The 27,819-nt window shown below is 34.3% G+C and overlaps 5 protein-coding genes and 1 long non-coding RNA gene across 10 annotated transcripts; 2 read left to right on the forward strand and 4 right to left on the reverse strand.

Moving 5' to 3' along the window:
- LOC140175219 (uncharacterized) lies at positions 1 to 615 on the reverse strand. Its single transcript, XM_072202168.1, has one exon. It carries the CDS (start codon positions 613 to 615, stop codon positions 1 to 3), a length of 615 nt encoding a protein of 204 aa, XP_072058269.1.
- Positions 616 to 3,957: 3,342 nt separating this feature from the next.
- Positions 3,958 to 6,109, reverse strand: LOC112711842 (small ribosomal subunit protein uS8z/uS8w). 2 transcript variants are annotated; one of them, XM_025764569.3, is made up of 4 exons: positions 5,446 to 6,109; positions 4,847 to 4,988; positions 4,599 to 4,759; positions 3,958 to 4,283 (listed from the first exon to the last, which is right to left on the reverse strand). In XM_025764569.3, the coding sequence occupies exons 2-4, from the start codon at positions 4,977 to 4,979 to the stop codon at positions 4,185 to 4,187; spliced, it is 393 nt and encodes a 130-aa protein (XP_025620354.1). In that variant the 5' UTR covers positions 4,980 to 4,988; positions 5,446 to 6,109; the 3' UTR covers positions 3,958 to 4,184. The 2 variants fall into 2 exon arrangements, with proteins under 2 accessions (XP_025620354.1, XP_025620355.1); XM_025764570.3 differs by having other exon boundaries at positions 5,441 to 5,634.
- Positions 6,110 to 7,848: 1,739 nt separating this feature from the next.
- Positions 7,849 to 14,063, forward strand: LOC112711843 (polyadenylation and cleavage factor homolog 4). Of its 2 annotated transcripts, none has more exons than XM_025764571.3 (7): positions 7,849 to 8,566; positions 9,388 to 9,489; positions 9,574 to 9,831; positions 10,764 to 11,462; positions 11,930 to 12,817; positions 12,927 to 13,475; positions 13,597 to 14,063. In XM_025764571.3, the coding sequence occupies exons 1-7, from the start codon at positions 8,189 to 8,191 to the stop codon at positions 13,639 to 13,641; spliced, it is 2,919 nt and encodes a 972-aa protein (XP_025620356.1). In that variant the 5' UTR covers positions 7,849 to 8,188; the 3' UTR covers positions 13,642 to 14,063. The 2 variants fall into 2 exon arrangements, with proteins under 2 accessions (XP_025620356.1, XP_072059600.1); XM_072203499.1 differs by having other exon boundaries at positions 7,981 to 8,566; positions 9,054 to 9,489.
- A 2,301-nt stretch (positions 14,064 to 16,364) lies between these two features.
- Positions 16,365 to 20,003, reverse strand: LOC112711844 (homeobox-leucine zipper protein PROTODERMAL FACTOR 2). Its single transcript, XM_025764573.3, has 10 exons — positions 19,788 to 20,003; positions 19,502 to 19,619; positions 19,245 to 19,424; positions 18,304 to 19,152; positions 18,095 to 18,196; positions 17,798 to 18,004; positions 17,500 to 17,692; positions 17,155 to 17,426; positions 16,984 to 17,079; positions 16,365 to 16,906 (listed from the first exon to the last, which is right to left on the reverse strand). Exons 1-10 carry the CDS (start codon positions 19,985 to 19,987, stop codon positions 16,562 to 16,564), a joined length of 2,562 nt encoding a protein of 853 aa, XP_025620358.1. The 5' UTR covers positions 19,988 to 20,003; the 3' UTR covers positions 16,365 to 16,561.
- On the forward strand, positions 16,683 to 20,043 carry LOC140175376 (uncharacterized). 3 transcript variants are annotated; one of them, XR_011866091.1, is made up of 3 exons: positions 16,683 to 16,824; positions 17,009 to 17,687; positions 17,834 to 20,043. It is a non-coding gene; the product is annotated as an uncharacterized lncRNA (long non-coding RNA). The 3 variants fall into 3 exon arrangements; XR_011866092.1 differs by having other exon boundaries at positions 17,009 to 17,062; positions 17,175 to 20,043; XR_011866090.1 differs by having other exon boundaries at positions 17,009 to 20,043.
- Positions 20,044 to 24,222: 4,179 nt separating this feature from the next.
- LOC112711845 (CRIB domain-containing protein RIC10) lies at positions 24,223 to 27,755 on the reverse strand. The gene is made up of 5 exons (XM_025764574.2): positions 27,149 to 27,755; positions 26,712 to 26,844; positions 26,501 to 26,601; positions 26,103 to 26,208; positions 24,223 to 24,819 (listed from the first exon to the last, which is right to left on the reverse strand). The coding sequence occupies exons 2-5, from the start codon at positions 26,767 to 26,769 to the stop codon at positions 24,560 to 24,562; spliced, it is 525 nt and encodes a 174-aa protein (XP_025620359.1). The 5' UTR covers positions 26,770 to 26,844; positions 27,149 to 27,755; the 3' UTR covers positions 24,223 to 24,559.
- Positions 27,756 to 27,819: the final 64 nt, after the last annotated feature.

Raw genomic sequence — 27,819 nt, forward strand, 5'->3', positions numbered from 1 at the left:
CTATATGGTGTGAACCTTCTTTCCTTTTCCTCTCAAGTTTAGGCTTTCATTGTAGCATTTTCTTGTCAGTTTTTGGTCTCCCCTGATGGTTGCTATTCCCTCTGGCGTTGGGAATTTCATGCAAAGGTGGGGGGTGGACATCACTGCTCCGAGCCGATTTAGGGTTGTCCTGCCTATTAAATCATTATAGGCCAAACCCACATCGACGACTATGAAGTCGATGCTCAGAGTTTTGGATTTTATTTCGTTTCTGAAAGTCGTGTATAGGGGTATGAATCCTAATGGCTTTATTGGCGTATCCCCCAACCCATACAGAGTATCGGGGTAAGCTCTTAACTCCTTTTCATCCAATCTCAGCTTATCAAATGCCGGTTTGAACAGGATGTCGGTTGAGCTTTTCTGATCCACCAGGGTTCTATGAAGATGGGCATTGGCAAGGATCATGGTTATCACAACTGGATCATCATGTCCAAGATTGATACATTGCTCATCTTCTTTAGTAAAAGAGATGGTTGGGAGGTCGGGCGCTTCGCCCCCGACCTGGTAGACTTCCTTCAGGTGCCTCTTGCGAGATGACTTTGTGAGACCGCCTCCACCGAATCCTCCCGATATCATATGTATAAGTTTTTTCAGGGTCTGTGGTGGTGGGTCTCTTCGGTCCTCGTTATCTCGCTTTCTTTTGTCATGATGGTCCGACCTTTCTATGAGATATCTGTCCAGCCGACCTTCTCTGGCCAACTTTTCTATCACATTTTTTAGGTCATAACAATCATTTGTTGAGTAACCATATAGCTTATGGTACTCACAGTAGTCTTTCCGTATGACAAATTTTCCTGTAGACATCAACTAGAAAAACTCGTAGAGGAGTATAAGAGTGGTATCTCCTAGGCCTCTCAGGGCCGACCTCTTCTTTTTTCTTGGGCTCTCTCTCTTTTTCTTTTGACGAGTGAGAGTGCCCAGGTCGCCAATTTGGCTCTCGCAGCCTGGCATTTTCCTCCATGTTGATGTACTTATCAGCTCTTTCCTGTACATCACTCAGGGAGGTTGGATGCCTTTTCGAGATGGACTGGGAGAAGGGGCCTTCTCAGAGTCCATTTACTAGGCCCATAATCACTGCCTTCGTGGGCAGGTCTTGAATTTCTAGGCATGCTTTGTTGAACATTTCCATGTAATCCCTCAAAGGTTCTCCGACCTCCTGTTTTACTCCTAGGAGGCTTGGTGCGTGCTTCACCTTATCCTTTTGGATAGAAAATCGTAAAAGAAATTTACGCGAGAAGTCATCGAAGCTAGTGACCGACATGGGAGGGAGACTATCGAACCACTTCATCGCTGCCTTTGTCAAGGTCGTCGGGAAACCCTTGCAACGAGTAGCATCATAGGCGTCGGCTAGGTACATCCGACTTTTGAAATTGTTCAGGTGATGCTTTGGGTTAGTGGTTCCGTCGTAGAGGTCCATATCAGGGCTTTTGAAGTTTCTTGGAACTTTTGCCCTCATTATATCCTCACTGAACAGGTCTTGTCCCCCCAAGGAAGAGTCTTCTCGATCATTGCGAGAGTTCTGACTTCGAAGAGCGGATTCTAGTCTCAGAAGCTTTTCTTCTAGTTCCTTTCGTCGCTTGATCTCACTTCTCAAATTCCTCTCTGCTTCTCGCTGTCGTTCTAGCTCTTGCTCTAGCTGCTCTAGACGCCCTTGGCGGCCGTGGAATAATCCCATGAAGTCAGCTGCATGGGGCTGTCCTTCCTTTCCTGATCCGCGCCCTTCATAGGAGTTTACCTTCGTGTCTTTTACCCCTGAAGTGCCTTCTTTATACTGGTTAGTCACCCCTTGATGAGTGATTATATCCATGTCGTCGTTTCTAATATCCTGATTCTCTTGCTCGGAATCAGACACTGTGTTGTCATCTTCGTGCAAGTCATCCGTCATCACTGGTTGATCTCTCAGGTCCCCGGCAATGGCGCCAATGTTACGATGGGTAACCGGAGATTAATGGGCTGGACTTGTTAGGATGACCCGAATGTCTGAAGGGGGTAGCCTCCGACTTTGTGTGCATCCAAGAGTCGCCGTCCGTCTTGTGTGTATGAAGGAATGTGGTGGTACCTACAAAGACACTTCGATGCCTAAGTCAGCAAGGGGTTAAGCAGGTTTAAAGAGTATTGGAACTTAGAGATACCTGAGGGGCGTCAGTGTATTTATAGTAGTGAACCAATAATCACTGTTGAAATAGTTCCACCTTTTAAGATGGATAACCATCCCTTTATCTTAGGGAAGTTGAGATATGGCTCCTGAAAGTGGGTTGAGAGATTTTAGGGGCAGTTATTTATTTAAATAAGTGTTATCTGCCAACTTATCTTTCGATTCCAACTTCCTTGGGGTAGAGTCTGCGTTGAATTCGACCTCTTCCGAAGAGGTCGGTGGGAGGTGAAAGCCAATCCATGGATGGAGCCTTTTAATATATTTGGATCTGGGCCTAGTGTTGGACTTGGGTATGAACACTTTTATTATTCCCATATTCATCTAAGAGATCGTGAATTCAAATCTCCCTATAAAAAAATACATGACATTGAAGGTATTATTAATGATCACAAATCACAATAATACAACACACAGATTATGGGTTTGTGATTGTAAAAAAAAAAAAATTATAAAAGCTGGAATTTAATTTCCATCAAAATTCTGTGAATATTAGAAATAATAATGTGAATAAATTTTGTAATTGAATCCTCGAATATAGAACAATAATGAACTTAATTGAATCTCTTTTTGGTGCTGAAATTTAATGGAATATTAATGTCATAGGTGCCAATATGGATACTAGGGGCTATTCTTTTAAAAAAATATAAAGTAAATATATGAAGTTTTTCAAATGTTATTTACTTATTTATCAAAATAACGACATATTTATTAATCGACTTACCATTTTATTTTAGGATTTAATTCATTAATTATTCTCAATTTTAAACAAAACTTTTTTAACTGAACTTTTAGTAGTGTAACGTAACATTATCCAAATTGAAAGATAAATTAATTCTTGGATCCTTTAGTTTAAAAATTTGAAATGAAATAATCCACCATAGGTCAACCATAGCAGTAGAAATTTCAAAAGATGACGGTAATGTAAATTATCCAGCACCAATTATCTCATCAACAGTTTAAACTTTAAACAACATTAACTTGCAAATTATTGCAAAATTATTTTCATTGGTGCTACAATGTCTTCTTGATTAAAAAAAAAAAATCCTATAGATGTTAAAATCATCATTCTACCAACAAAAACAAGCATATAAGCAAGCCTGTCCCAGAATCATGCATTCATACTTTGAAAATAATTCTAGGGCGATCAAACTAGCCCCTCTTGCTTAATGGGAATGGATCTTCTTGGACAGAAAGTTAATTTAACTGAGAGGGTCATGCATTGAATCTTATCATCAAGTTAACGATCTCAGTTGATGGAACGAGACAACATTTCAATATCTAGGTCACAATCGATTTACCTTTTCCCATAAAACTATCAAACTATCTCCTTCAGTGCATGTCTCCTCCAACCTTATTTATTACCTTAACAAAAATTTAAGTTGCCTTTTCAATATATATTCTTTTTTTTTTGGTAGATGGCTTGTTAATTTTTGATTAATTTCTTAACTAAGAAAGTAAAAATATTTTTTTTATCATGTATAATATATTATAAATACTACATGCGGACAACACAAATTACTCGTTAGGAGCTTGTAAGAAACACTAGAAGCAGCCCTATTATTTTCATTTCAACATATCAATAATGCAATATTTACTTATAAATAAATACTTAATGATAAACAACAATATATATTATATATTTATATTATATTATATAAAACATGCATCATAGACGTTGGCTACATGAAGGCACCGTCCATTAACTATGTGCTCAAAATTCAAACAATACGAAAGTAATCAAACCATAAATAAAGGGCATGAAATGATGAAAGTACCTTCCCCCCTGTGCTTTTATAACTGAAAAATAGTCAAGACGTGTTTTCAATTGCTTTAATAGCTTAAAGGCAAAACTAGCGCAATTTGATAACCATTCAAACAAAATAAAGCCTTGCAAATTACTACTAGAAAATAGAAAGCTAGTACATTGTTCATTTAACACACAAGTCTCTCAAAAATTGAAAATAGATGCAATCCTCATATAAAAGCCAGCCTAGTAGAAGAATCCCAACACTTTACCCCCAGCGTTCTTTCTCCTAGCCTCTTCGTGATCCATGATACCAGCAGAGGTAGTCAAAACAATATACCCAAACTGCATGATTTGTGCATTCAAAGGTCAAGGTCCAGAGGAGAAACCATATGAAAAGAAACAACCAAGACAATATAAAGTAGTTCAATGTTGTATTCAATGACACAACATCAGGAACAGCAAGCTCACACCTAAATTGAAAATTTGATACACCCTCTTATAAATACCTAGTACCCACAGGACATGAAATGGATCGATTCACTGATACTTGCATAACAATGAGTGAAATAATAATGTAAGTTTTAAACTATCAATTGATCAACTAGTTTATGATATGATCTTCTATAAGTGAAGAAGAGTTTATGGGATTTAGCTAACCTGTCTTGAGGGAAGCAACCTTGCAGTCCAACTTTCTATCTCTTTCACGCCGACATCAAAGCGAGGACTAATAACCCCACACTTGTTCAATCTACCATTCAACTCGACCACAATTTTGCCAGCTCTGTGATCATCTACATACTCAAACTCCCCAATGTAGCCTACAAAGCAACACACCGAAAGTATTACGGTATACCGAATAAAAATTATACCGAGGCTCATTTATGCAGTAAAAGATTAAGGAATACCATGCTTCTGCATCACCAAAAGGAATTTGATGATCACTTTTGATGATGGCCTAATCATGACTTGGCGCTTCCCACGTTTCTCAGCATTGTACATGCTCTTGAGAGCATCATTCAAAACACTAACCCTCACCATGATCACTGACTGATACATATTTTAACACAAGTCAAGCATAACTAACAAAAATCAACGTGGTGCATCCCAAATTGAAAATGGAAAACATAAAGAGAACTTACAAAAATCAATTGTTACAACTTACAAATTGTTTTCCAAGACAATAAAATCATGAAGCCACAAATTTCTTTCCTTTTCTATCCTCATTTACCATCGTGCAGAACACACAATACTTAATTTTTATTTTAGAAAAAATAAATACACAAAGATAATGTTTTGAAAGAGGGACGCTTCTTATGGGGTATTACAAAAACATAACACTCAGTGAGTTTAACAACAATCTGAATCTCAATAGTGTTGTGTTGGATCCATTTTTCGGTTATGAATTGCAATATAACAAGGAAAATGAAGCGAAGCTGGAAAATAGTTTCACAGAAGAAATAGTTTATAGGAAATCAAAGACAAAGGGTTACGAAAGAGACCTCACCAACAAAGCTCAGGGAAACTGAGAGTGAGGGTGCTGCAGCTGCAAGAGCTTTGCGTTGAGATGTAGAACGGAAAGCACTACCAAAGTGAAGAAGTGATTTGGGACAAAAACTATTATAGTAAAACGACGATGCGTTTTGTGTTAGGGTTTAGTTTTTTTCCTTTTTGATCTTAGCTTTGGGCTTGGATCGAAGGGTTTAGAGTTTGTAGACATTATTTGTTGAATTTATTTTTTTGTTACATGTGAGAAGAAATAAAAACTGATTTTTGTTGGATCACCACTATCATATTGCACTTTTTCATTTCAGCCACCTTTTTTTTTCGAAAAAAGAAAAACTTCCATTCATAAAAATAGTTAAAGAATATTTAGGCCAATAAAGTTTAGCTCACATGGTATATTTTCCTTTTTCCACTTTAAAAGTCTCAACTTTAAATTCTATCAATTGCAATCAAGGAATAAAATTTAGGTGCATTTTTGTCAAAACATCCATAAAAATGAGTTATTTCACCACCAAAAAAAGAAATAAACCACCAAAAAGTTATTAAGATCTAAATCTCATAAAAACAAACAAATAAAAAATAGGGAAGAGGAAATTGAGAAGAAGGAAACAAATGAAAATGTGTTGAGGATAGAGAAGAGAGAAAATGTGTTGCCCTTTGAAAGAGATAATTTATACATTCATTTATTATATTTAATGTTTTGAAAAAATCATTTATAAGATAAAAAAATAATTATTTTTATATAACAATATGTAATTTAGTGTAGGTACAAAAGTTTTTTAACAAATAATATATTAAAAATTAATTTTATGTAATAATATGATATGAATAATCTTAGATATGCAAGAGATTTTTTTCTTAGAATATAAGTTTAGAACTCACAATATCATTCATTTCGATAAGTCAATAATTAATTCGTCATAAATTAAAATTTTATTTAAAAGTTTATTATTGACTAATAAATTATTATATGCGCAAAACTGAATTTAAACTTCTGATACTTATGTAAATAAAAAAGTGAACTAACTTTTTTTGTTATTGTTTATGGTAATTCTGAGTTTAATAAGTTAAAGATTAATTCGTCGTAGATTTGAGTTTCATTTAAAATTCTATTATTGACTAATATATACATAAAATAAAATTTAAAATTTTAATATTTATTTAAACAACCAAGTGAATTGACTATTTAAGTTGGTTAGTAAACTAACTATTTAACCAATCAAGTTGGATATATATTTGTTTTTTTCTTTTTGCTAGCGATATATATTTGTTAATGTTGGCCATAGTTAGCATGTATGTGGTGGTCTATCTTTCAAAATAATTGGGCCTATTATTGGGCCCACATGTGACTACGTTTATTTCGGGCGGCACCGAATGGGGTGCCAGTTCATAGATGAAAGATATTTAAGATATTTATTGATAAATATATTGTCATATTAATATCATAGATATTTTTTTTATAAATGGTCATATAAACAAAATAATTAAATTAAATTATAAGGTTGTTCAAGGTAAATTAAATTTATTTATGTCAATACATTATATATGTTTAAAAAAAATATTATATCAATTAGGTTGAATAATAAGATAATTTTTAAAAAAAATATTAAAACAATCTTTAACCATCTAACTATGAAATATATTGGTTATTTCTTATTTAATTTGACTTATTTTTTAGGAAAGAAGAACCAATATTGTTTACAATATAAATAAGTAGATTTTTCTTTGTTATTTTATATTTAGGTTAAGTATCATTTTTCGTCAAAATATCTGGAATAAATATTTAATATCAAATTGATTCTTAAGGGTTTTTTTGTGTGTGTGTCTTATTTATGTTTCACATATTTCAAAAGTAATTAAATATCATTCTTACTTTAATTCATAAAAATATATTAATGAATAATATATTTTCTCAAATTATAATTTTTCTATAATTTGGTAGAGAAAAATATAATCTTATACAAATATCAAATTTTGATGATGATATAAAATAGAGAAAAAGATTATAATATCATAAATCTTTTATAAGTTATTTTTTCTTTATTTTTTCATTTTTTTATTTTCAAATATTTTTAAAATTTATTTACATCATAATTTTTCTCTCTATATATACATATATGTCACAACTTATTAGTAATTTTTTATTAAATTAATAATAAAATAATATTAAATCACTTTCACTATGTTTCGAATACACAGAAAACAAAAAATTATAAAAATAATATGAATATTTATCTCAAATATTTAGAAAAAAAAAACATTCTATCCTTTGTTTTTTATTTAAAACCTAACTTTTTTTTGACAGTATCTTTAAAACCTAACTTGTCTTTTGAGAAAATGATTAAGAAATATGAATCGAGTTGGGCTTAAAATAATTTTAGAATGCTCATGACGCTAAAGTCTAAACTGAACTAAAAAATCACGTAGACTGCAATGCATCATTGCGTGGTTCCATATTAGGACAAGCATAGATCTCTCTCATCGCTTCTGCACCGTCCGATTCAAATATCCCTTCATCCGTCCCTCTATCTCAACTAGCACCAAAATCCATCTCCGTTCTCTCTCTATCTCTCACTGCAAATTCCCAAACCCCCCAAAATTATTCAATTTATCTCTCTAAGATGGTGCCGGTTTCTACCTCCTTCGGCGGTGGAAGCCAATAACGGTGACGCACTTCAGTTGCATCCACTAATTAAAAACCCTAACCCTAACCCTAGCGCACTACATCTCTTCTGCATATTCTTATGTACTCTGAAAATCTGATAGTGTCCGCTGAAAACCCTAGACCCTTCGCGTTTCAGCAACATCTATCTTCTTCCTCGTCTACTACTACTTCGGCCAACGCGAAACCCATGAGCAATGAGATCGCACAGAAGCCTCTCCCTTCCATTCTCGTTGGCAGGTTCAAGGCTATGCTCAAGCAGCGCGACGACGAGCTCAGAGCCACCGCCGGTCACGTGCCGCCTCCGTCTACGGAAGAAATCGTTCAGCTGTACGAGATGCTGCTGTCGGAGCTCACGTGCAATCTGAAGGCCATTATCAACGATCTCACCTTCATCGCTGAGCAGCAGAGGGAGCATGCCAGGGGCATCGCCGACGCTATCTGCGCTCGGATTCTGGAGGTCTGTCTCGGTTTCCGCGGAAAAGTTCTTCTCTTTTTCTTTTTGTTCTCGGAATTTTGTAAAAATCCCATTTTGGAGCTAGGATCGAAGATACTTCCACTGTTATATTTGGGTGAAAGTTTCAGTTTTCTTAACTTGAATGACAGAAGTTGGGTTCAAAGTCTTTCGGATTTTATTTTATTTTGTTGTTTTTGTTTCTAACAATGAAAGGTGTGTGTGTGAGAGAGAGAGAGAGGGGACTTCAGTAACTCTGCTATTTCTGCTTTTAGGTATAATCTTATCTGAAAAGCAATGTCGCCCAGACATAGAGTGAACAAATCGGTTATCCTCAAATTGTACTATATTAAGTGTATTATCATCATTCAAGTAAAACAATTAGTTGCTAATGGTCATTCAAAGAACAGGAATTAGTGCAATCTAACTGATTAGAAAAGGGAAGATTAGGTGAAAGTATGCAAACACGTTTGAGTACTTTAATTCCTTTCAGGAACTCTAAGGGGCGTGCAAATTGAATCTGGCTTCGTATCTAAAGGAAGTTGTTACTTTACTTTTGCTGAATTGAAGTCTTGCTATAACTTGCCAAAGAAAGGTTCATTATCGGGTATTTGATCATATATAGGCTTAGGAACACTTTCTCAGATTTCTTTTCCCAAATACAACGGATCAGAAGAAATGATATACCTAAATTCTATATTGTTAATGATGGACTACAACTATGTAATTTGTGACTAAGTGGTAGAGAGTTAGTTTGGGGTTCATTATTAGAACCTCTGTTGAATTATATGCCTTGTTATGCCACTTGTTGAATCTCCTTTGTGCAGGTGCCTGCAGAGCAAAAGCTTCCTTCACTCTATCTTTTGGACAGTATAGTGAAGAACTTTGGACAGGAATATGTTAGATACTTTGCATTACGCCTGCCCGAAGTAGGTCAATTAGATTACATTATTGTTTTATTTTGTATCATTTTGTTCTGTTTACTGAAACTTCTCGTTCTGTTTTGTCTCCAGGTTTTCTGTGAGGCATACAGGCAGGTTCAACCTCATTTGCACCCTGCTATGCGCCATCTCTTTGGCACCTGGTCAAAAGTCTTTCCACCGTCTGTCCTACGCAAGATTGAAGCTGAGTTGCAACTTTCTCAAGTAGTTAATAATAGTCAATCGTCCAACATGAATCCCCTCAGAGCATCTGAATCTCCTAGACCAAGTCATGGCATACATGTAAATCCAAAGTACCTGCGGCAGTTGGAGCGCTCAACTGTGGATAGTGTAAGCTTTTTGATGACATCTCTGTCTTCCATACAAAAGTTATCCAGGGGCTAGTCTGACACTTGTTTTTATCAGCTTATTCCCCAAGGTTGTAATTTTTGTAGAGCTGTTTTTCGTATACGTTACCCCAACCAGAGTAAATTTTTGTGACAAATATCTTGTTTCATCTCAGATGTTAGGATCTTTCTCTACCCATTCTTCTCTCCTCTCTCTCCTCTCTCTCTCTCTCTCTCTCTCTCACACACACACACACACACACACACACCCGCGCGCGCGCATCCTTGTTTACTATTTTTCTTGTGTGGATATATTATTTTTCAACGCCTTATGTATATATAGAACTGGGTTTTGATAATTAGTACTTGTAGGTTGCAAGTGCTAATGTGGAGTTGTAGACATGACTGGTATGGTTTGATGGATTGTTAAGGGAACTACAATCCTCTGAAGTTTTTTCTTTTAAGAAAAAAGAACTGAGTTTGTTATCTTGAAGAGGGATGGATTTGTTTATTATTGAGTCCCATGTGTAAAAGCATAGCTGTTGGGTACTTTTGATGCTGTGCCCAAAGACTCAGTAGAAAATGAAATGCTTGTCATTGTGTTTTCATCTCAGAGTGTTGTATTTGTAATGTTTTAATGGCATCTAATTTTGTCTCTAACTTCTTAATTATCATGATGTTTGGGATTTATTAGTTACTATATCATATTATTTTTCCTCTCCCCACCCTCATTATCATTTAGTGTTTCCTCCCCATGTTATATTCGGGATTTGGGGTAAGGGAGACCTATATCATTTGATGCTGGAATGAGAGTGCTGCTGAACTGAGTTTTGGTCAGTCACACAAACAAAATATTTTCAACCCCTCTGTGGGGAAATGTCCTGCAAACAGATAAAATGAGTGGCATTCTTACACAGTATTGGTTTATCCTCACAGGTTGGTGGTGAAAAGTTTGACATAGCAGGAAAGGCTAGTAATACAAATTTTGGCATTGTAGCTAATAAGACGAATCAATTTGTATCTAGCAGACTTGGAATATCCTCTTCTCCTTCAAGAGCTGGTCTAGATAGGCCTTTGTCAGTAGCAGATGAGTATGCAGTTGACAGTTCTTCTGGAAGGATGGTTGAGAGAGAGTCTCCTCATAATTATGGAGTACCAAGAGTAGTAGGTAGAGAGGAAGAATTGGGTGAATGGCAGCGAAAGCAGTACCCTGGTGACGTTCGAAATCGATTTCAAACTCCTTTGACATACAGCCTTAGTAATGGGCATCCGCGTCAAAGTCCAAGAGCTTTAATTGATGCGTATGGCAGTGACAAAAGCCAAGAAACTTCAAGCACCAAGCCTCTTATACTTGATCGGCTAGATAGAAATGGTATCGACAACAAAGTGACATCATGGCAGAATACTGAAGAGGAGGAGTTTGATTGGGAAGATATGAGTCCAACATTAGTAGACCATAGTAGGAATAATGGCTTCTTGCAATCAACTGCTTTTTCCAGGGATAAGCCTGTTGCAGTAGCAGCTAATGCAATTTTGTCAGAGCAAGATACAAGGAAGGGTTGGTCTGGTGGGTCTCAGCTTCCTCCAGTAGATGATTCTTCTGTCATAGCAGCAGATGCATTTCCCCATTCAGTTGTATGTTGCCTCAGCTTCCATACTACTTTTTTTTTTTTTTTTTTTTTTACAGTTGTGTATTGTTTCATTATGATTTATGATACTGCATTATTCTCTTTAAAATTTTTGCGTCTTATCGTGTGCCTTTGAATCATTGATGCTTCTGGATTGATTAAAAAAACGGAAGATTTTGGCCGAGTTGTTGGGAAGGCCCAATCAAATGGCTGTCTTGTTCATGCTTTTCTGGGAATTGGTCTCTTAGTTTTACTAGTTATTCGATATGATTTAGTACTACTGTGTTTTCGAATTTTCAGCTGTATATTGGTCGCAGCAAATGGCTTTTGTGTTGAGCAGTCCTGATGTGTTCCGTTTAGTGAATTATATTTTGTCCAGGCCATTTTATCATCAGCATGACATTTAATTTCTTGCATATTTTTTTATAAGTCAGGATTTTTCAATAGAACTGAGAGTTCGTGTTCTTTCTGCAGTATGGTCGTGTATCCATGGGGCAGGTATCTGGTTTCCAAAATCAAATAAACCAGAGTCTGGGTTCCCGTCCACCTCATGATGCTTGGAAGGTCTCTCAATCACAAACCATGCTTAATATTAGGGGCCGAGGAAGAACTCTTTTGATGCCTCCTATTGATAACAATCCCAATAATGATGTAAACCCCTATGGGATTCGACCTGCAGTGTCAAGGATGGTTTCTGGTATTGCCTCTAACGTAGAGCCTCGTCCACCAGTTTTGCCTGGATCTTTTGAAATAAGACCTTCTGTAACTGTTCATGGCACTCGTCCTCCCACCTTAAATCCAATATTTCCACCGCAAAAACATGTTAGAAGTCAATTTGATGCAATAAATACCAGTAATCCCATTATGAATCATGGCCCAAATAAATCTCTGTTCATGCCTGAACAGCCAGGGCTGGACACTGTTGAAAACAGGGATGCCAGTAAAGGAAAGATACATCAGTTGCCTAATCAGCTGGCTGGATTGCTTCCATCCAACCTGCAAAACCTTGGACAAACACCACAACATTTTTTCCCATCTCGGGATCCATCATCCTCACAATTTGGTCATGGGAACTCTCTGCAAGGACATGGTCCTTCTTTAAGCGCAGCTATGTCAAATCCATTACCTATTACACAGTTTCCTTTACCAGTCCAAGGTATTGCAAATAATTCCTTACAATTACAGGGGGGAGTCCATCCACCTTTACCTCCAGGTCGCCCTCCTGCTCCTTCTCAAATGATACCACATCCAAACGCTGGTCCATATGTATCAAACCAACAGCCGGCTGTTGCATATACTAATTTAATTAGTTCGCTTATGTCCCAAGGCGTAATCTCATTGGCTAATCAACCCTCTGGACAGGTATATCATGTCTATAACAAATTTGTTTATTTTGTTTATTTTTTCTTTCCTTTTTGTATATGCTTGTGTAACCCTCTATTGTAACTGAGATCAAGTGTCTGTTTTTTAGGATTCTGTTGGAACTGAGTTTAATCCAGATATTCTGAAGATTCGTCATGAGTCTGCAATCAGTGCCTTGTATGGAGATCTCCCTAGACAATGCACGACTTGTGGACTAAGATTCAAATGCCAAGAGGAGCACAGTAGTCATATGGATTGGCATGTAACAAAGAACAGGATGTCCAAAAGTCGCAAACAGAAGCCTTCTCGTAAGTGGTTTGTGAGTGACAGGATGTGGCTTAGTGGTGCGGAGGCACTGGGAACAGAATCGGTTCCGGGTTTTCTGCCAACTGAGACCGTAGAAGAAAAAAAAGATGATGAAGAGTTGGCAGTGCCAGCTGAAGAGGACCAGAATACATGTGCATTATGTGGTGAGCCTTTCGATGAGTTTTACAGTGACGAAATGGAGGAATGGATGTATAGAGGAGCTGTATACCTCAATGCACCCACCGGAGCAACAGTGGGCATGGACAGGTCGCAGTTAGGTCCCATTATTCATGCCAAATGCAGATCAGACACTAATACGTCCCCCTCTGAAGATTTCGCGTTGGATGAAGGGGTATGTGTCCCTCACTCTATTATTCTGCATGCCTAACATTCTACTCTTTCATCTGCATCCTACTTTCGATTTGGCCACTATGGATATGTTTCAAGCTTTCTAATTTTCATTTCGGATGTAGGGTGCCAATGAAGAGGGCGGCCAAAGAAAACGAATGCGGAGTTGACCAGTTTTGCGCACTGTAACTTAAATAATTTTTCCAATAGTGAGCTGCTCTTACATAATTTTTTAGAGTAGAGATGAAGCTTTGCAATTGCTTGGCCTCCCTGCCAAAATCATGTACATGTATAGTTGGGTTGTTTAACATGCATATTTTCTCTTCCTTTTTTTTTTCTCTTGTAGTCAAAGTCTACTTGTTAGCCTGCTAATATCTCCTTTCCGGCAATATTAATAGTTACATACAGTACTATATTATTATATCTGGGATGGGGGTTTTTGAAACAATGAATATGAATGTGTTAGTTCACTTAGTTGCGTGAAGTTACCTGTAGCACCATCAGCTGGTTCGCGTGGCTGTGTATCTATGACCAGATCGAGAGAACCTTATCTTTTATTGCTTATGATGAATGCAGATGCAGGGATTTCATATCTAGTATCTACAGTAAAATTAGTGTATTACTTTTTACTGATTTTTTAATTGCTCTCCTTCGATCGTTTTGCTTGCTTCACGCGGGTCAAAAGATATAAAGCAAATGCTATTTTTTTTTTCTTTATAATACAAGAGTACATATGAATTGTGCTCTTGAAGCATATAAATATTTCTTTTTCTTAAAACATAATTTTGGTTGATTAATAATACTATAGTAGACACGTTCACAATGTCAATACGAAAATTTAAAGTATAAATTCAGCTTACAATACCCTGAAAAATAAATTCAGCTTACAGTTCAAATCAACTAACGCTACAGTTTCCACAAGAAAGTTAGCATAATATATAAAAATGTTATGTGGTATATTATATATATATATATATATATATATATATATATATATATATATATATATATATATATATACTTTATATTTGTCTTTTAACACATTTTATGAGAAATAGATATTGTTATTCTTATTTTAATAATGTCATTATTTTTTTTATAAATTTATATAAATATATAATACAAAAATTATGTATAAAGTGATATTATAAAAAATGGAGATATCTTTATTATTGTTTTATTTTATATAAGTAATTGATTTGGTTACCGTTTTTTTTTTATTTCTGAATTTCTTATATCATTCCATGGAGCTAGTAACGTTGATGCTTTGATAATTGATAGTTTGCATCTTAAGCAACTGTTTGTTTTTTCTAAAATATTATTTATACACTAAAATTGGCTATTAAAATTAGCTTGTACACCATTTTCTTTAAGTTTAATTATTCTATTGATATCTGTAGTTTTACCAAATTTATAATTAGCTTCGTATAATCTTTTTTCAATTGAGTTTTTATACTATTTTTAATTTTGTAATTAAGTTCTTTTTAGTGTAAAAATGTTAGAATTAACTGAATATTTGTCTGCAAATTAAAAGAGTAATTCTTCACATCCAAGCAATTTTATATCCAAGTTCATTCAAGTGATTTGAGTTACGTGTTTCTTCTCTTTGGATGCTATGTCTTCTTCTTCTTCTCCTTTTTTTTTATTATTTTTCAATTTCATTAAGTCGTCACTAGGGCTGGCAATGGGTAGGGTAGGGTAGGGTTTGGATCCTACCCTAACCCTACCCGCGAGTTGAAAATTTCATTAAAATTCTACCCTACCCTACCCGCGGGTTGAGAATCTCTCAACCCTAACCCTACCCGCACCCTAAAATTCTAAACCCTACCCTACCCTATCATACCCGCAGAAATATCAAATTTTTTCAAAGTAAATATAAAATTCAATTATTTCGAATTTTATACGTATTAATAACATAAAAAATAAAAAATTAATGCTCTAAATTACTAAATTAACTAACTAGTTTAGTGGTTGTTCACTTATTATAAGTCATTACATAAGAAAGGTTGTGGGTTCAACTCTTATTTTCTTCACTATATAGAGAAATTTGAGAAATTTTTATAAAATATGTGTTATATATGAAGTGCGGGTAGGGTAGTCTACCCTACCCGAACGGGTTGGACCGGGTTGGGTACCCGCGAGTAGGGTATAAACTCCTCCATTATCATCATTGTCGTTATCGTCATTGTCTTCTTCTAATACATATTGTCGTTATCGTTATCATCGAATTCGAATTTATATAATGGATAATTTTCAGTTCATTTAGTATTATACAATGATTTCGTTTTGAGCTAATTTTCGATTTATTTGAGATACAAGTGTTTCTAAATTTGAATATATATAATGGACCATTTTCGGTTCATTTGGTTCGTTTTGATAATATTTTCTGTTTATTCGATCACCACAGAAAATCAGAATTAATAAAAATGTTAGCAAAATGTTTGTGTTGTTGGTGATGACGATAATGATGATGGGGGAGGAAGAAGAAGAAAAAGAAAGAGAAGATCAAAGAAATTCAAATAAAAAAGAAACAGAAGGAGGAGGAGGAGAAGGAAGAAGAAGAGATAGATGTGGTGGTATGGTGACGGTGACAATGAAGATAAAGAAAAGAGGAAGAAAAAGGAAAAGAAGAAGAAAATGCAAGAAGAGGAGGAGGAGTAAGAAAAAGAAGAAGACGACGACGACAAAGTCTCATAGCGTAAACTAAATAACTTGGATGTAAAATTGATTGGATGTGTAGCGAGACTCAAATTGAAAGTATTAACGATTAAGAATCTAATTAAATCTTTAACCACATATTTTTAGGAAAGATATTTCGTTAATTTTAATATTTTTGATATAAAATAATTTAATTAAAAAATATAAAAATCTAATTATAAATTTGATAACTATAAATAGTAACAAAAATAATTAAACTTTTTTAAATTGTTGAAGGAGGGCCAAAGACCCAATAAACAACAAAACAGAAAGAAACTAACAAACTCCTCTACTAAATGAGGTACTAGTGTACTACTAGCATCTGCTTTTATTTATTAAGAGGATATATCGATAATTCGATATCCATATGTCTATGCCAAAGCTAAAGATTACTTAGATTCTCTCGTTAGGTTCCTCCTCAGTCTTGAATAGAGCTTTGATGTTGTTAACCGTAACCTTAACCAACTGGTTAATAGTGCTCACTGAACAGATCGATATCTTCTTTGTTGGATCTGACTCGATCAATATCTGGAATGCCAACGTCACCAAACAACCTCCACCTCCATCTGGAAGAATCGCCATTCCCGAGGGCAAAATCGGAAGTTCATCGGGATCTCTCCCTCCAATCACTGCATTGATCGAATTCATATCAACCGGTGCGTATATCACAAATGACCCTGTTGAATCGCTGCTACTCTCTTGAACTATTATCATCCCGTTGTTCTTCGCATCTGGACTCTGCAATTATAATTCCGCATTTATCAAAACAATTAGCTTAATTCTTATTCTCTGTATGAGATTAATTACGAAATTACCTTAATACGGAATAATGTGATACAGTTCCCAGGGTCGCGACCATTTTTTATGTGTGCAAATTCCTCAGCAACACCTCCGGTACAGAGAACATCCCACTGTAACAAAGTTTAGGGGAATTAAATTTGAAGGTTATTGAATTGAAGTTTAATAGCAATTTGTGGCACGCATACCTCTGCTCTTGCGTTTGCAGTTCGAACCCTATCAAAGAAGCTGTTTGGAGGAACTGCGAGGTGGAAACAAGTTGCGGCACCGATAACTATACCGGAAGGTCTACCTGGATCGTCCTCAACCTTTCTGGTTATGATTCTTATATTGCTGTGATTTGTTGATGGAGTTACGATTGCCCAATTTTCTACTGTTGAAGCACCAACACCACTTAAAAAGTCCATAACCATTCTCTCTGCCAGCTTCACCAACCCCTTTTTGCCCTCAACACTCGTCACTGTGTATAAACATGCATGCATGAGTATCAAATCATAGCTTAAAAATGATGTGTATATTAGATATGTATATACCACTAAGTTGGTCTTCTTGTGGTTGCAGTATGGTGGTGGTTTGTACTGCACTAGCAATACGTTCGCATCTTCTATCTAATTGTGCGACCCAGCGTCTAGCTCCAAAGGCTAAGCCAGATTCAACTAGAGGCTTATACATACTATTCACCATTAGTGCCCTGTCGTCCACTTCTACATGTTCAACCCAGGTAACCTGAAACGAATTGAATATTATTAATTATCTCATCATTGTTGGAACTTGGAAGCTATGTTCATATTGATTTGAGGAAATGATGATGACAAGTAAGTAGGTATGTACCTTTGTTGAGTAACCATCTGGAGATGCCTGAATCAGGCAACCAGAGGGCCTTCTTCGAGTCGGAGGGATTGTTGCATTTGGTTGTGAAGTTTCCAGGGAAGCATCGACCACCACCCATCTCCCATCTTGGAGCTTCTTGCAGTACCTTAGGAAATAGTACTCGCGAGCAGGAACAAGTGGTGTTGGCATTTGGAACTCTGATGACACCTGATGGAAATGGAATAACAAGTTTCCGTTTTGTTTTGAATAATTGATCCATCAGAGTTAGATAGTGAAAATGATGCAAAAGTTGCTTACCACTTGCAAGTTTCCATCATAACTTCCTGCCTGTCCAGTTGATAGGACTTGAAATCCTGCTGCTTTTGAAACAATGCTGCAAAACACACGTGACCATAGATCCTGAAAAAATTAAAATAACATTGGAACTTTCAGATTAGTATGTTATTAATCTGATGGGGCTAAATATGATCCTGAGAATCATATTGTTGTGAAGAAAGAGCACTGACCACATCATTAAGGATCTCAACGAGGTTAACGTGATTCATGTTGATGACCCTGGATTCCCTTGAAGATTCAGATTTATACCCCAAGAGTCTTGGACCAATTCCACCAGGGAAAGTCCTATAGTATTCTTGTTCGTTGATAGTTTCAGAGTTGTGGGCCCCACTGACCCACATGGGCTCCCCTGCTTGAACCAAGGCTTTGAGTTCCTCCAGTGACGCAGCTGCAAGCTCCTCGATCATGGCTTTGTTAGAAACTGGGAGTGACCTAATTAGAGGGTCACTACCACTACTCGTTTCCCTTGCTTTGTCGTTTGACTTTGCTCCATAGCTACCAACATCTTGATTAAGCGAACTCAAAGGCAGGTTAATGTAAATTTCGTTGTTGTGTTGAGATGATGATGGCACGCTACAATTTCCTTGATCAAGCACACTAGGAGGAATAACGGCAATGTTATCACCAATTCCCTGATTTAACATACTCATAGGCGGAGTCATGTTAATAACATTGTTGTGAGCCTGAGATGATGGCATGTCTTTGACAATTCCATGATTAATCACATTCTGAGGCATGTCAATGCCATTGTTCTGCTGAGTCAATCGCATGCTGTCAATAATTCCTTGATTAAACATACTTGGAGACAGCATGTCAATGTTATTGCTCTGAGGTGGTGATGCCATGTTACCAAGTTCTTGATTAGGCACACTCTGAGTCTGAGGCATCATGTTGTTGGTGTTGTTTTGCTGAGATGATTCTATATTAGGCACATTCTGAGGCCTGGTGATGTTGGGTTTGGAAGTATTATCTGGCTCTTGTAGAACACAGTTAGACATCATTGTTGACATCCACTCAATCTGAGAGTTTAACAAAAGGAAAAGAATGAAAAGGAGTGATATATATAGTTTTGAATAAATGTTCATACTATAGACCTCGATCAAATTGTTACCTGTTCTCTTAGCTTGTTATTCTCCTGCCTCATCTGGTCATAGGTCAATGGAGGAGGAGGTGGGCCTCCGCAGCCATGACATCTTATACTATTTAGGATCTCCTTGTAGTTCTCGTTCTCAGCTCGAAGCTCCTCATTCTCATTCTTCAGTGCAAAGTTCTCGTTGCGTTCATATTGATTCTACGTATATAGACACCACCTTACTCATTAGCAGCAGAAATAATCATGCATGTGGAGCATTATTATAGTAATCATACCTTGAGTTGGGTTCGCTTGTTCTGGAACCAAAACTTGATTTGCAAATGGTCTAATCCCAAAACATTACCCAGCTCTATCCTTTGCTGCTCATCTGGGTGAGGGCACGCCTTGAAGAACCTAATAAAAGAACTTCATCATGCATTTAAACCAAAAAAATAAAAACAGGACAAGCACTAATTTTTTCTTTAATGTAGCACTTTTAGCCAAATTGACACAATGTCTTTCTGAAAGGGAGGTAATAATAATTAACAGTGCAATGGAACAGAAAATTGAACGCCTACGTACGTTTCCATCTCTTGTATCTGATACGGCGTGTGGCGCTGGTAGCGCTTCTTCTTGGGGTGATCGCTGCCATAGCCAGGAGGAGGTTGTTGCATGTTGGCGTGGCTGTCAGTGTCAACCTCAAAATCTTGTATCTCTAGAATTTTTCTTAGAAAATAATCACTACCTGAGGAATTGTTGTTCATCATGGAATGGTTTGACATATCAGGAAATGTTGTTGGTTATAAATTATAGAATACAATTTCTGAGGCTTGTTGCATTATATATATGTAGATGTAGATGCAGATGACTAGATTGTGATGCTGTTTACGTATATTCTGCAATATGTCAAGCCCCCAAAGTCAAAAAGCACTAAACATGTGTGAGAGCCAAAATACAATGCAGAATTAACGTACCAAAGGAATAAAATGGTCTTTGTTTTTAAAATCCATGATAGAAAGAAATTAATTACATTAAATAATAATTTTACTTTCTCACGCTAGAGTAATGAGGAATAGCTCAAAGACAAAAAGAATTTAACGTTGTTGAAACTTTATTTTTAACATAAGTATGCAAAGAACCCATGTGAATGCCTTTTCCGTTACAAAAAGCTATATATATAAAAAGTTTGTAAAATATATTTTCCGTTAAATAGGTCTCTAAAAAATTTTGTGTTAGACTTTTGTTCTAAAATTTTGTTATTACATTGAGATTCTTAAATTTGACAAAAATAAGATATATAAATTTTAATTTTTTTATTATTTTTATTTGGATAAATAAATCTTTAAAAATGTGATGAAAAGATCTATATATACTAGTTTTGTAAATTTTAGGTACTCAACATAATATAAATTGTTTAAAAAACGTAAACATCAAATATAAATTTTTCTAGAAACTTATTTAAGTATATTATAAGAAAAATTTATCATTTTATCTATTTGTTAATGCGCGCACAAACAAAAATAAATATGGAGGAAGTTTGCATAAAAAAGAATTAAAATCTTATGCACTAATACTTTTGAACTATTTAGAAAAACAAAAATACTATTTGTACATTAAAATTAGTCATTAATATATTTGTGTATAAATATATATGTGGTTTAATTTATTTTTAAATGTGTATTTATATTTTAACATATATTTTATACTAATAACTCATGTTAGTAACTGATTTTAATGTACATATAATATTATCTTTAGAAAAAACATAATCTTAATACTCTTCTTATATTTTTTTTGAGCCGTACTCTCCATATATTATTATGACCTCCTTCAAATATAATTAATAACACATAAATTTTAATTCTTTCTATTTGCCTTTCATGCATGTTGAAATAAAGGAAGTTATTAGTAATTTAAACAGTATATATATATATATATATATATATATATATATATATATATATATATATATAATTTAAAAAATATAAATATATATGTAGACTTTACAAACTTTTTAAAATAAATAATAATTTTTAATTAATAAAATATATTTTATGTCAAATTTAACATTAAAAAAAATCGTTAACCTTAAAATAAAGAATATACGTTTAAATAGTTTAAATAGTCAAATTGGTATCTTACAAATTACATATCTAAATAATTTTAAAATAAAAAATAAAAAATTTTAATAATAACATAAATTTAGACTAATTTGAAAAAAAATTCAATTGTACTGATCAAAACGTATTTTTATTTAGAACAAAAAGAACTTTTCGATTAAGTGGCTATTAAGACCAAAACTCTTCGGATGAACTATTTTTTTGTTGAACTTCATCCCAACGAACAAGATCAGGCATGACAATATTGACATGAGTCTTCAATCTTTATTGCATTAGGGTTGTTTGAGAGATTGAGAGCGGATATAAAAAAACCAAAATGTTTATAATCTGTAATCAATTATTATCGGGGATGACCACCTACAGTTGCAACAAGAACATCTTCAGTAAGATTGACTTCGGTCAAAATTCTTGAGATGAACAAGTTGGATGATTATATCAGGTATTCAATAAAATAATGACAAAAAAAAAATAATAAAAAAATTTAAAATTTGTCAAATTAAAAATAAATAAATAAATAAATAAATAAATAAGGAATACGTATACGGAGACTCGGAGAGTACATATTTATTTTGGTACTCGCTGACTCGCTGTTTCATACTCAAACCAAATCTTCCATATTTCAAAAAGAATAACAAATAAACAAGATATGCTGTTGGAAGTCAATACAAAATAGGTATGAATTTAGGAGAAAATAAAATACGTGTGTAAATATTTATCATATTCCCATTATCATCTTTAGTAATCAGCAATATGCTAGAGTTCTCTCATTACTCAGTTAGTTACCAGTGAAGTTTTATTCTTTCCTCCTTTTCTTTCTTATTATAATCTCTCTTTAAGTTTTGAATGGATTTGTCAAGTTGTTGACCTGTCCTAAAATTCATGTATAATCTAAAGAAAGAGTAAATAAAATTATACATATTTTTAATTTTTAATTTTTTTTATAAATATAAATATCTTAGTATTCTTGTAATTTTATTCTAAAAGAATTAAATTTTAGAGTTAAAAATTTCAAAAATTAATTTTCATATAGAACAAATTTTAGTATATTTTAAATATATAAAGAAGAAAAGTGGTAGATTTATCTGATTCAAGTATACAAGAAGTTCACAATTGAATCTCGCAAATTACAAAAAGAATAGCAATGCGACACACCTCCAGATATGAAACTGTCTGCCTGCTATCATTGCTCACTAACTTCTTACAGGATGCCAAAAATTTTACTATTCAGTTTGAATTTGTCGCTTCAATATTTTTTTTAAAACGGCCAGAAACAATAAAATATATACACAGTTTTAGAAGTCCATTCTCACATTCTTGGTTTTTATTTAGAAGTCTCATGTTCGGTCATTACATCTCAAATTAAGTCATATAAAAAATATTTTAGCCTAAAAAATAATATGATAATACATATATTGAAAACAAATTTCTAGAAGCTTTTAATTTATTTTTCTTCTAGATATTTCGCTGGCAAAAAAATCATTAAAAGCAATGTTAATACTTAATACCGGCCAAAATAGAAAGAAGGTAATTATAATAGTAATAATAATAATAATTAATTAAAAGCCAAATAAGGAAGAGTTTTTAAAGGTAATTATAATAGTAATAAGTAACTACCTCCAAATAAAGAAAGAAAGATAGAACGAGAAACTTGCGTTCCGAGAATTATTAGGGATAATTTAGCCAACCAACACGAGTTACTCACTCTTAGTATGGTTCATATTTTGAGGACCTGCATATAATCATGTGGTATGGTTTAAACTTCGTTTTTAATTTAACATTTTTTTTTCAGATAAAAAATATATAAAATGAATAAGTAATAGAGAAAAAGTTGCTTGTATCATGCATGTAAACTGTAAAGGAAGTAGGTGCGGTGTGTGTATATGCTGATGATGATGAAGTGAATACATATAACTGCATATTGAATCTTAGCTCATCAATGTCCACTGCTTATCGTGTTGTACCTGAATACATTGCTTGGATTGTATTACCTATACAAAACTGCTGGCGTGTACTTGGACTGTATTACTTATACAAATTTGCTGGCATTTGCGTGTGGACCGTGTTCATGAGCCAATTTTTTTATTTTATATATATACATTTTAGATCGGTGAATATTGGTTCATCGCGACTTATTATTAAGTAATGAATACTATGCTTCTTGCTACTTAAATAAATCATACATTTTCGTTTATTATATTTTATACCAATAACTCATATTTAAAATGATATAATTTATAGTTTAAAATTTAAAATTTATAGTTTATAATTTATAATTTAGAGTTCAAAATTTAAGACTTAAAATTTATGATTAGAATTTAGGATTCAAAGCATGTTGTACTTTTTATTTTCTCCTAAGTACATTAGCTTACTAGAAATATCAAAATACATGTATATATTCAAATACTTTTGCCGCAAATATTATGTGACCAACATTTTTCTTTTGTATTTGCATCGAATTTGATCCAACACTAACTAATTTTTCTTGTTTTTTTGCTAAATGCTAATCCTTACATTTTTTTATTTTGTTTTCCGTATAAATATTCATTTTAACTAATCTCGTCTTTATTCTTATCATATATATTTGATAAATATAAAAAGATTAATTAACTCGTTTTGTGCCTATTATTAATATACGTGTCTGTGTGTGTATATATAAGGAAAACCAAAATGATTGACAAATTATAACAAGATACATTCGGCTTCTTCTACTTCCTTATGAGGTTAAGAAGGTTGTTATCTTGTGTAAGATAACTTTTTCTAAAGCGAGAAGGAGCATAAAAGAAAGTAAGCAAAACAAGGAAACCCATTAGAAGTAAAATATCTATCAAAGATTGAAGCATGATAATACCAACTCTTTTCATTTGGCTTCAATGAACAGAACTACCGGGGCCCTGATATAATAAAATAGTGCTGATAAAATTATAATTATAATACCTTAACAAGAATCATTAATATAATTACTACCATGGTGATCTTGTAAATAACCTTTTGCCATGTCTATTCTTTTTAATCTGCAAAATGGACAATACTATAAGCTAGTGAATTTAAGGCCTGCATATGGTAAACACCCAATTGTTTCATTCTCCCCAAGATAATCACAATTTCCCCCTCTTATTTTTCTAGTGTTTGACAACTAATTTTGGTTCTTTCTCTCAGTGATTAGGATTTACTAAACACCATTTTCCTAAGGCTTTTTGCTGATAACTTGATAAAGGGCATAGTCTCTTTTGCTATTCACATTGCCAAATCCTTTCCTATGTCTTCATAATCTTGAATCTGATACACTTGAGCAATTGTTGCTGCTTCTCTCTCTCTCTGCTTAGACTTTGACTTCACTGCTCTTAATTGCCTTGATGAAGTAGATAGCGACTCGGAAGAGGAAGTCGACTTAGTCTTTTTGCGCTTTGGCTTCTTAGGAACACGAGGAACCCCAGCAGAATGAATTCCCTTAAGGACAGATGGTGTTGATTGGCTTCCTATGGAGTCTTCAAAATCTGTTCAAAAGGTTCAAGTAACACAAAAATTATCATCATTTAGAAGAAAAAACAAGTGATACAGAGTAAGAGCTTATTAACATTCAAATCCAGGCAATTTCTGCATGCACCAAAGACTCTTCAAGAATATACAACAGCCATTTAGGACTTCACAGAGTGCCAGCTTTCAAACAGAAATTTCAGTACATTTTCTCTGGTTTACTACTAAGTTTGTGGGGTGATATACTCCAAACTTGGCTCTTGACCCAACTCAGAACATATAGTTTTCACAAGAATATAGTACATCACATGGTACAACGAGCTCGGTACGTCAAGGACTAAAGAGATGAATAAAGGCACAGCATCTCATGATAACTAATTTTTTCAAGAACATGTAACCAAAGTAATATATAATAGTAAACCTATTTGGCAAGTGATGCATGACTTCTCCCTTATCAGTATAAATGGTAACAAGAAGTGCTTAGCTAATCATCAAAACTAAGAAATAGGCTGTTTGTTGCAGTTAGCAATTGATACATGTTTAATAAAATTTATGACAACAAATTACTGCAAATCCAATTAAAATGTCACAGTAATGTTTTAAAATGATGGTTCCATTTTAGTCACATGCCCAGGAAGAACAAATCTCATAATCACTCAGATTCTTAATTGAACCATTCATGTAGATATAGCTAAGCAGCTTCACTCCGTTTTCATGACACATGTATCATATTGCAAATTTTTAAGGTTTCATTTGATCTCATTGAGGTCTTCTCAGAGACTTATCACATGTAGAAACCGAAGACAAACCAACCAATCACCATATTCTTATCAAGCACAGTGGTGTGCTAAATTTAATACACAATCAAATCTGTTTAAGAAAAAAATTCTGGTGTGGACCCCTTTAGACAGTGCTAACGAATTGCAATGGCCAATAATAACCACTAGATTCCTTTGATGGATATGAGTTTTGCTCGTGACATAAGAGCCAAACTCTTTCTTTGGTGGCAAATAATCTAGATATAGCTTTTGCAAGCCTTGCAATCTCGAAAATACTCAAAACAACAAAAATAATAATCAAATAAACGTTTTCTCGTTTTACTAGTTAACCCGTGAAAGGGCCATCTGTTGGTATTATTCAGGTCAAGAAAGACTGCACGGTTCCACATGAATAGAATACAAGATATCAATATTTAATGGAACCACATATAGAAGCCAAAATTAACACTTGACTCAGATGAAAAAAAATTAAAATAAAAATGTTACTATTATTACATGACAAGTGATAAGCAAAAGTAGTATACCTTGGGAGGACCATGATGGAGTGAGAGCCAAAGAACTATTGTCCCTTAGTTCATCCAAGTTGCCAAGTGATGTTGTAAAATCAGGAGCTGTTTTAAACTCATTCATCTGCATCATAGAAAAGAAAGTTGACAAAGAGTGATAGAATCCAACAAAAGAATAGACAAAACATTGAAACATGAGATCCTAAATTGTTGTAACATCAATGGAAGAGATAGATTCGAGAAAGTATAGTATGTTCATAAAATACTTAGTTCGATCATGCTCCATTTATTCATAGTGTAACATTTCAAATAAAACTATAAATACTCTCAGTTACTCTTTGAATAAATAGAGCATGATCAAGCTAAGTGTTCCATGACCATAGAATAATTTCTCAAAACTATTAAGAGTTTCATACCCAACTGGGTCCATTCCCTGAGGGGCCATCCCAACCAATGTGAGCCACGTGCTTAACATCTGTCGGGTACCCAATTTCCAATTCTCGTTGCTCTTTCACAGCTGCAACAACAACAACAACACACCCACTTCCCAACTTAGCCCCCAATAAACCAACCACATCAAAATCAAAGAGTGTGAGTGAAGTGAATGAAGTACAAAGACACAATTACCAAAGATTTGCGCTATGTATTTGAAACTCTTTTTGATTCCTTTGAAGGTGGCTGCCATGGTGGAGATCACAAACCGTACTATGCAGTATAAGGATGACACAAGGGAATATTATTTAGCAGGAAATGCCTTTGCCTGTCATCACAAAATGGAATTTAGTTATACACAGGGAATGAGTGATCAATACAAACATAAAAAGCTATCAGCTAAGGCTTCATAGCATGTGATATAGCCATATAGGAACATCTTTTTGTTTTCCTGTAAATGAAGCTTGGCATCTATCTTATTATTGGATACAAAAGGCACGTTTTTTTTTTCAACTAATACTCAAAGAATTTTTAAGAAAAAGAAACATTTTTGTGCTCATTTATGTGAAGATATCACTTTCGAGTTGTTTTTTAGCATACAACTTATTAGAAGAAAAAATAACATAGGTTACCTCAAGAATATTATTATGATGAAGGTGTTAATAGAAGTCAAAGCATGGTTTTCTATGCTCCTTTCATCATCATTCTGAAACTTCATGGAAAGCTTTTTATATGGCTTTTTTCTCCAGGTAGAGCTCTCAGCTCTGAATTTGCAACAGAATGAAGAAAGGGTCAAATGAGTTTCTAAAAGTAAAGATTTTGATTGATGGGGTGGGGAATGCAGGCTGAATTAAAAGTTAAAACAGAAGAGGGAGCAGAGTAGAATGATGGCAAGAAGGTAAAGTTTTTCCTCTAAGAGGGGAAAAACAGAAGGTGGGTATCCATGAATAAAAACTTTGGGAGAATGAAAGTGGGGTGTGTGAGAGAGAAGAGAAAGATTGGCTTTTAAAAAAATAAGACAAAGATTCGAGTATGGAAGTAATTTAATAATGGATTATATGGATTTGTTTATTAAGATAATAAGATTGCCCATTATGGTGTGGCAGTGCTTGGTTATGCACTTATGTGTTCTATGGTTGTTGAGAGAGAGTTAAGGCACTGTCCTTTGAAGGTGAAAATCCAAATCAAATAGTTGCGTATGTGGGGAGTGGGTGTTTATCGGTGAAAAAAAAATTGAATGGCGTCAATTGTTTAATTTTGTTTTTTATTATTTTTTTATATTTATTTTTTTATTTTATCTATA

The sequence above is a fragment of the Arachis hypogaea genome, chromosome 9, assembly GCF_003086295.3.
Source record: "Arachis hypogaea cultivar Tifrunner chromosome 9, arahy.Tifrunner.gnm2.J5K5, whole genome shotgun sequence".
Lineage (NCBI taxonomy): Eukaryota > Viridiplantae > Streptophyta > Magnoliopsida > Fabales > Fabaceae > Arachis > Arachis hypogaea.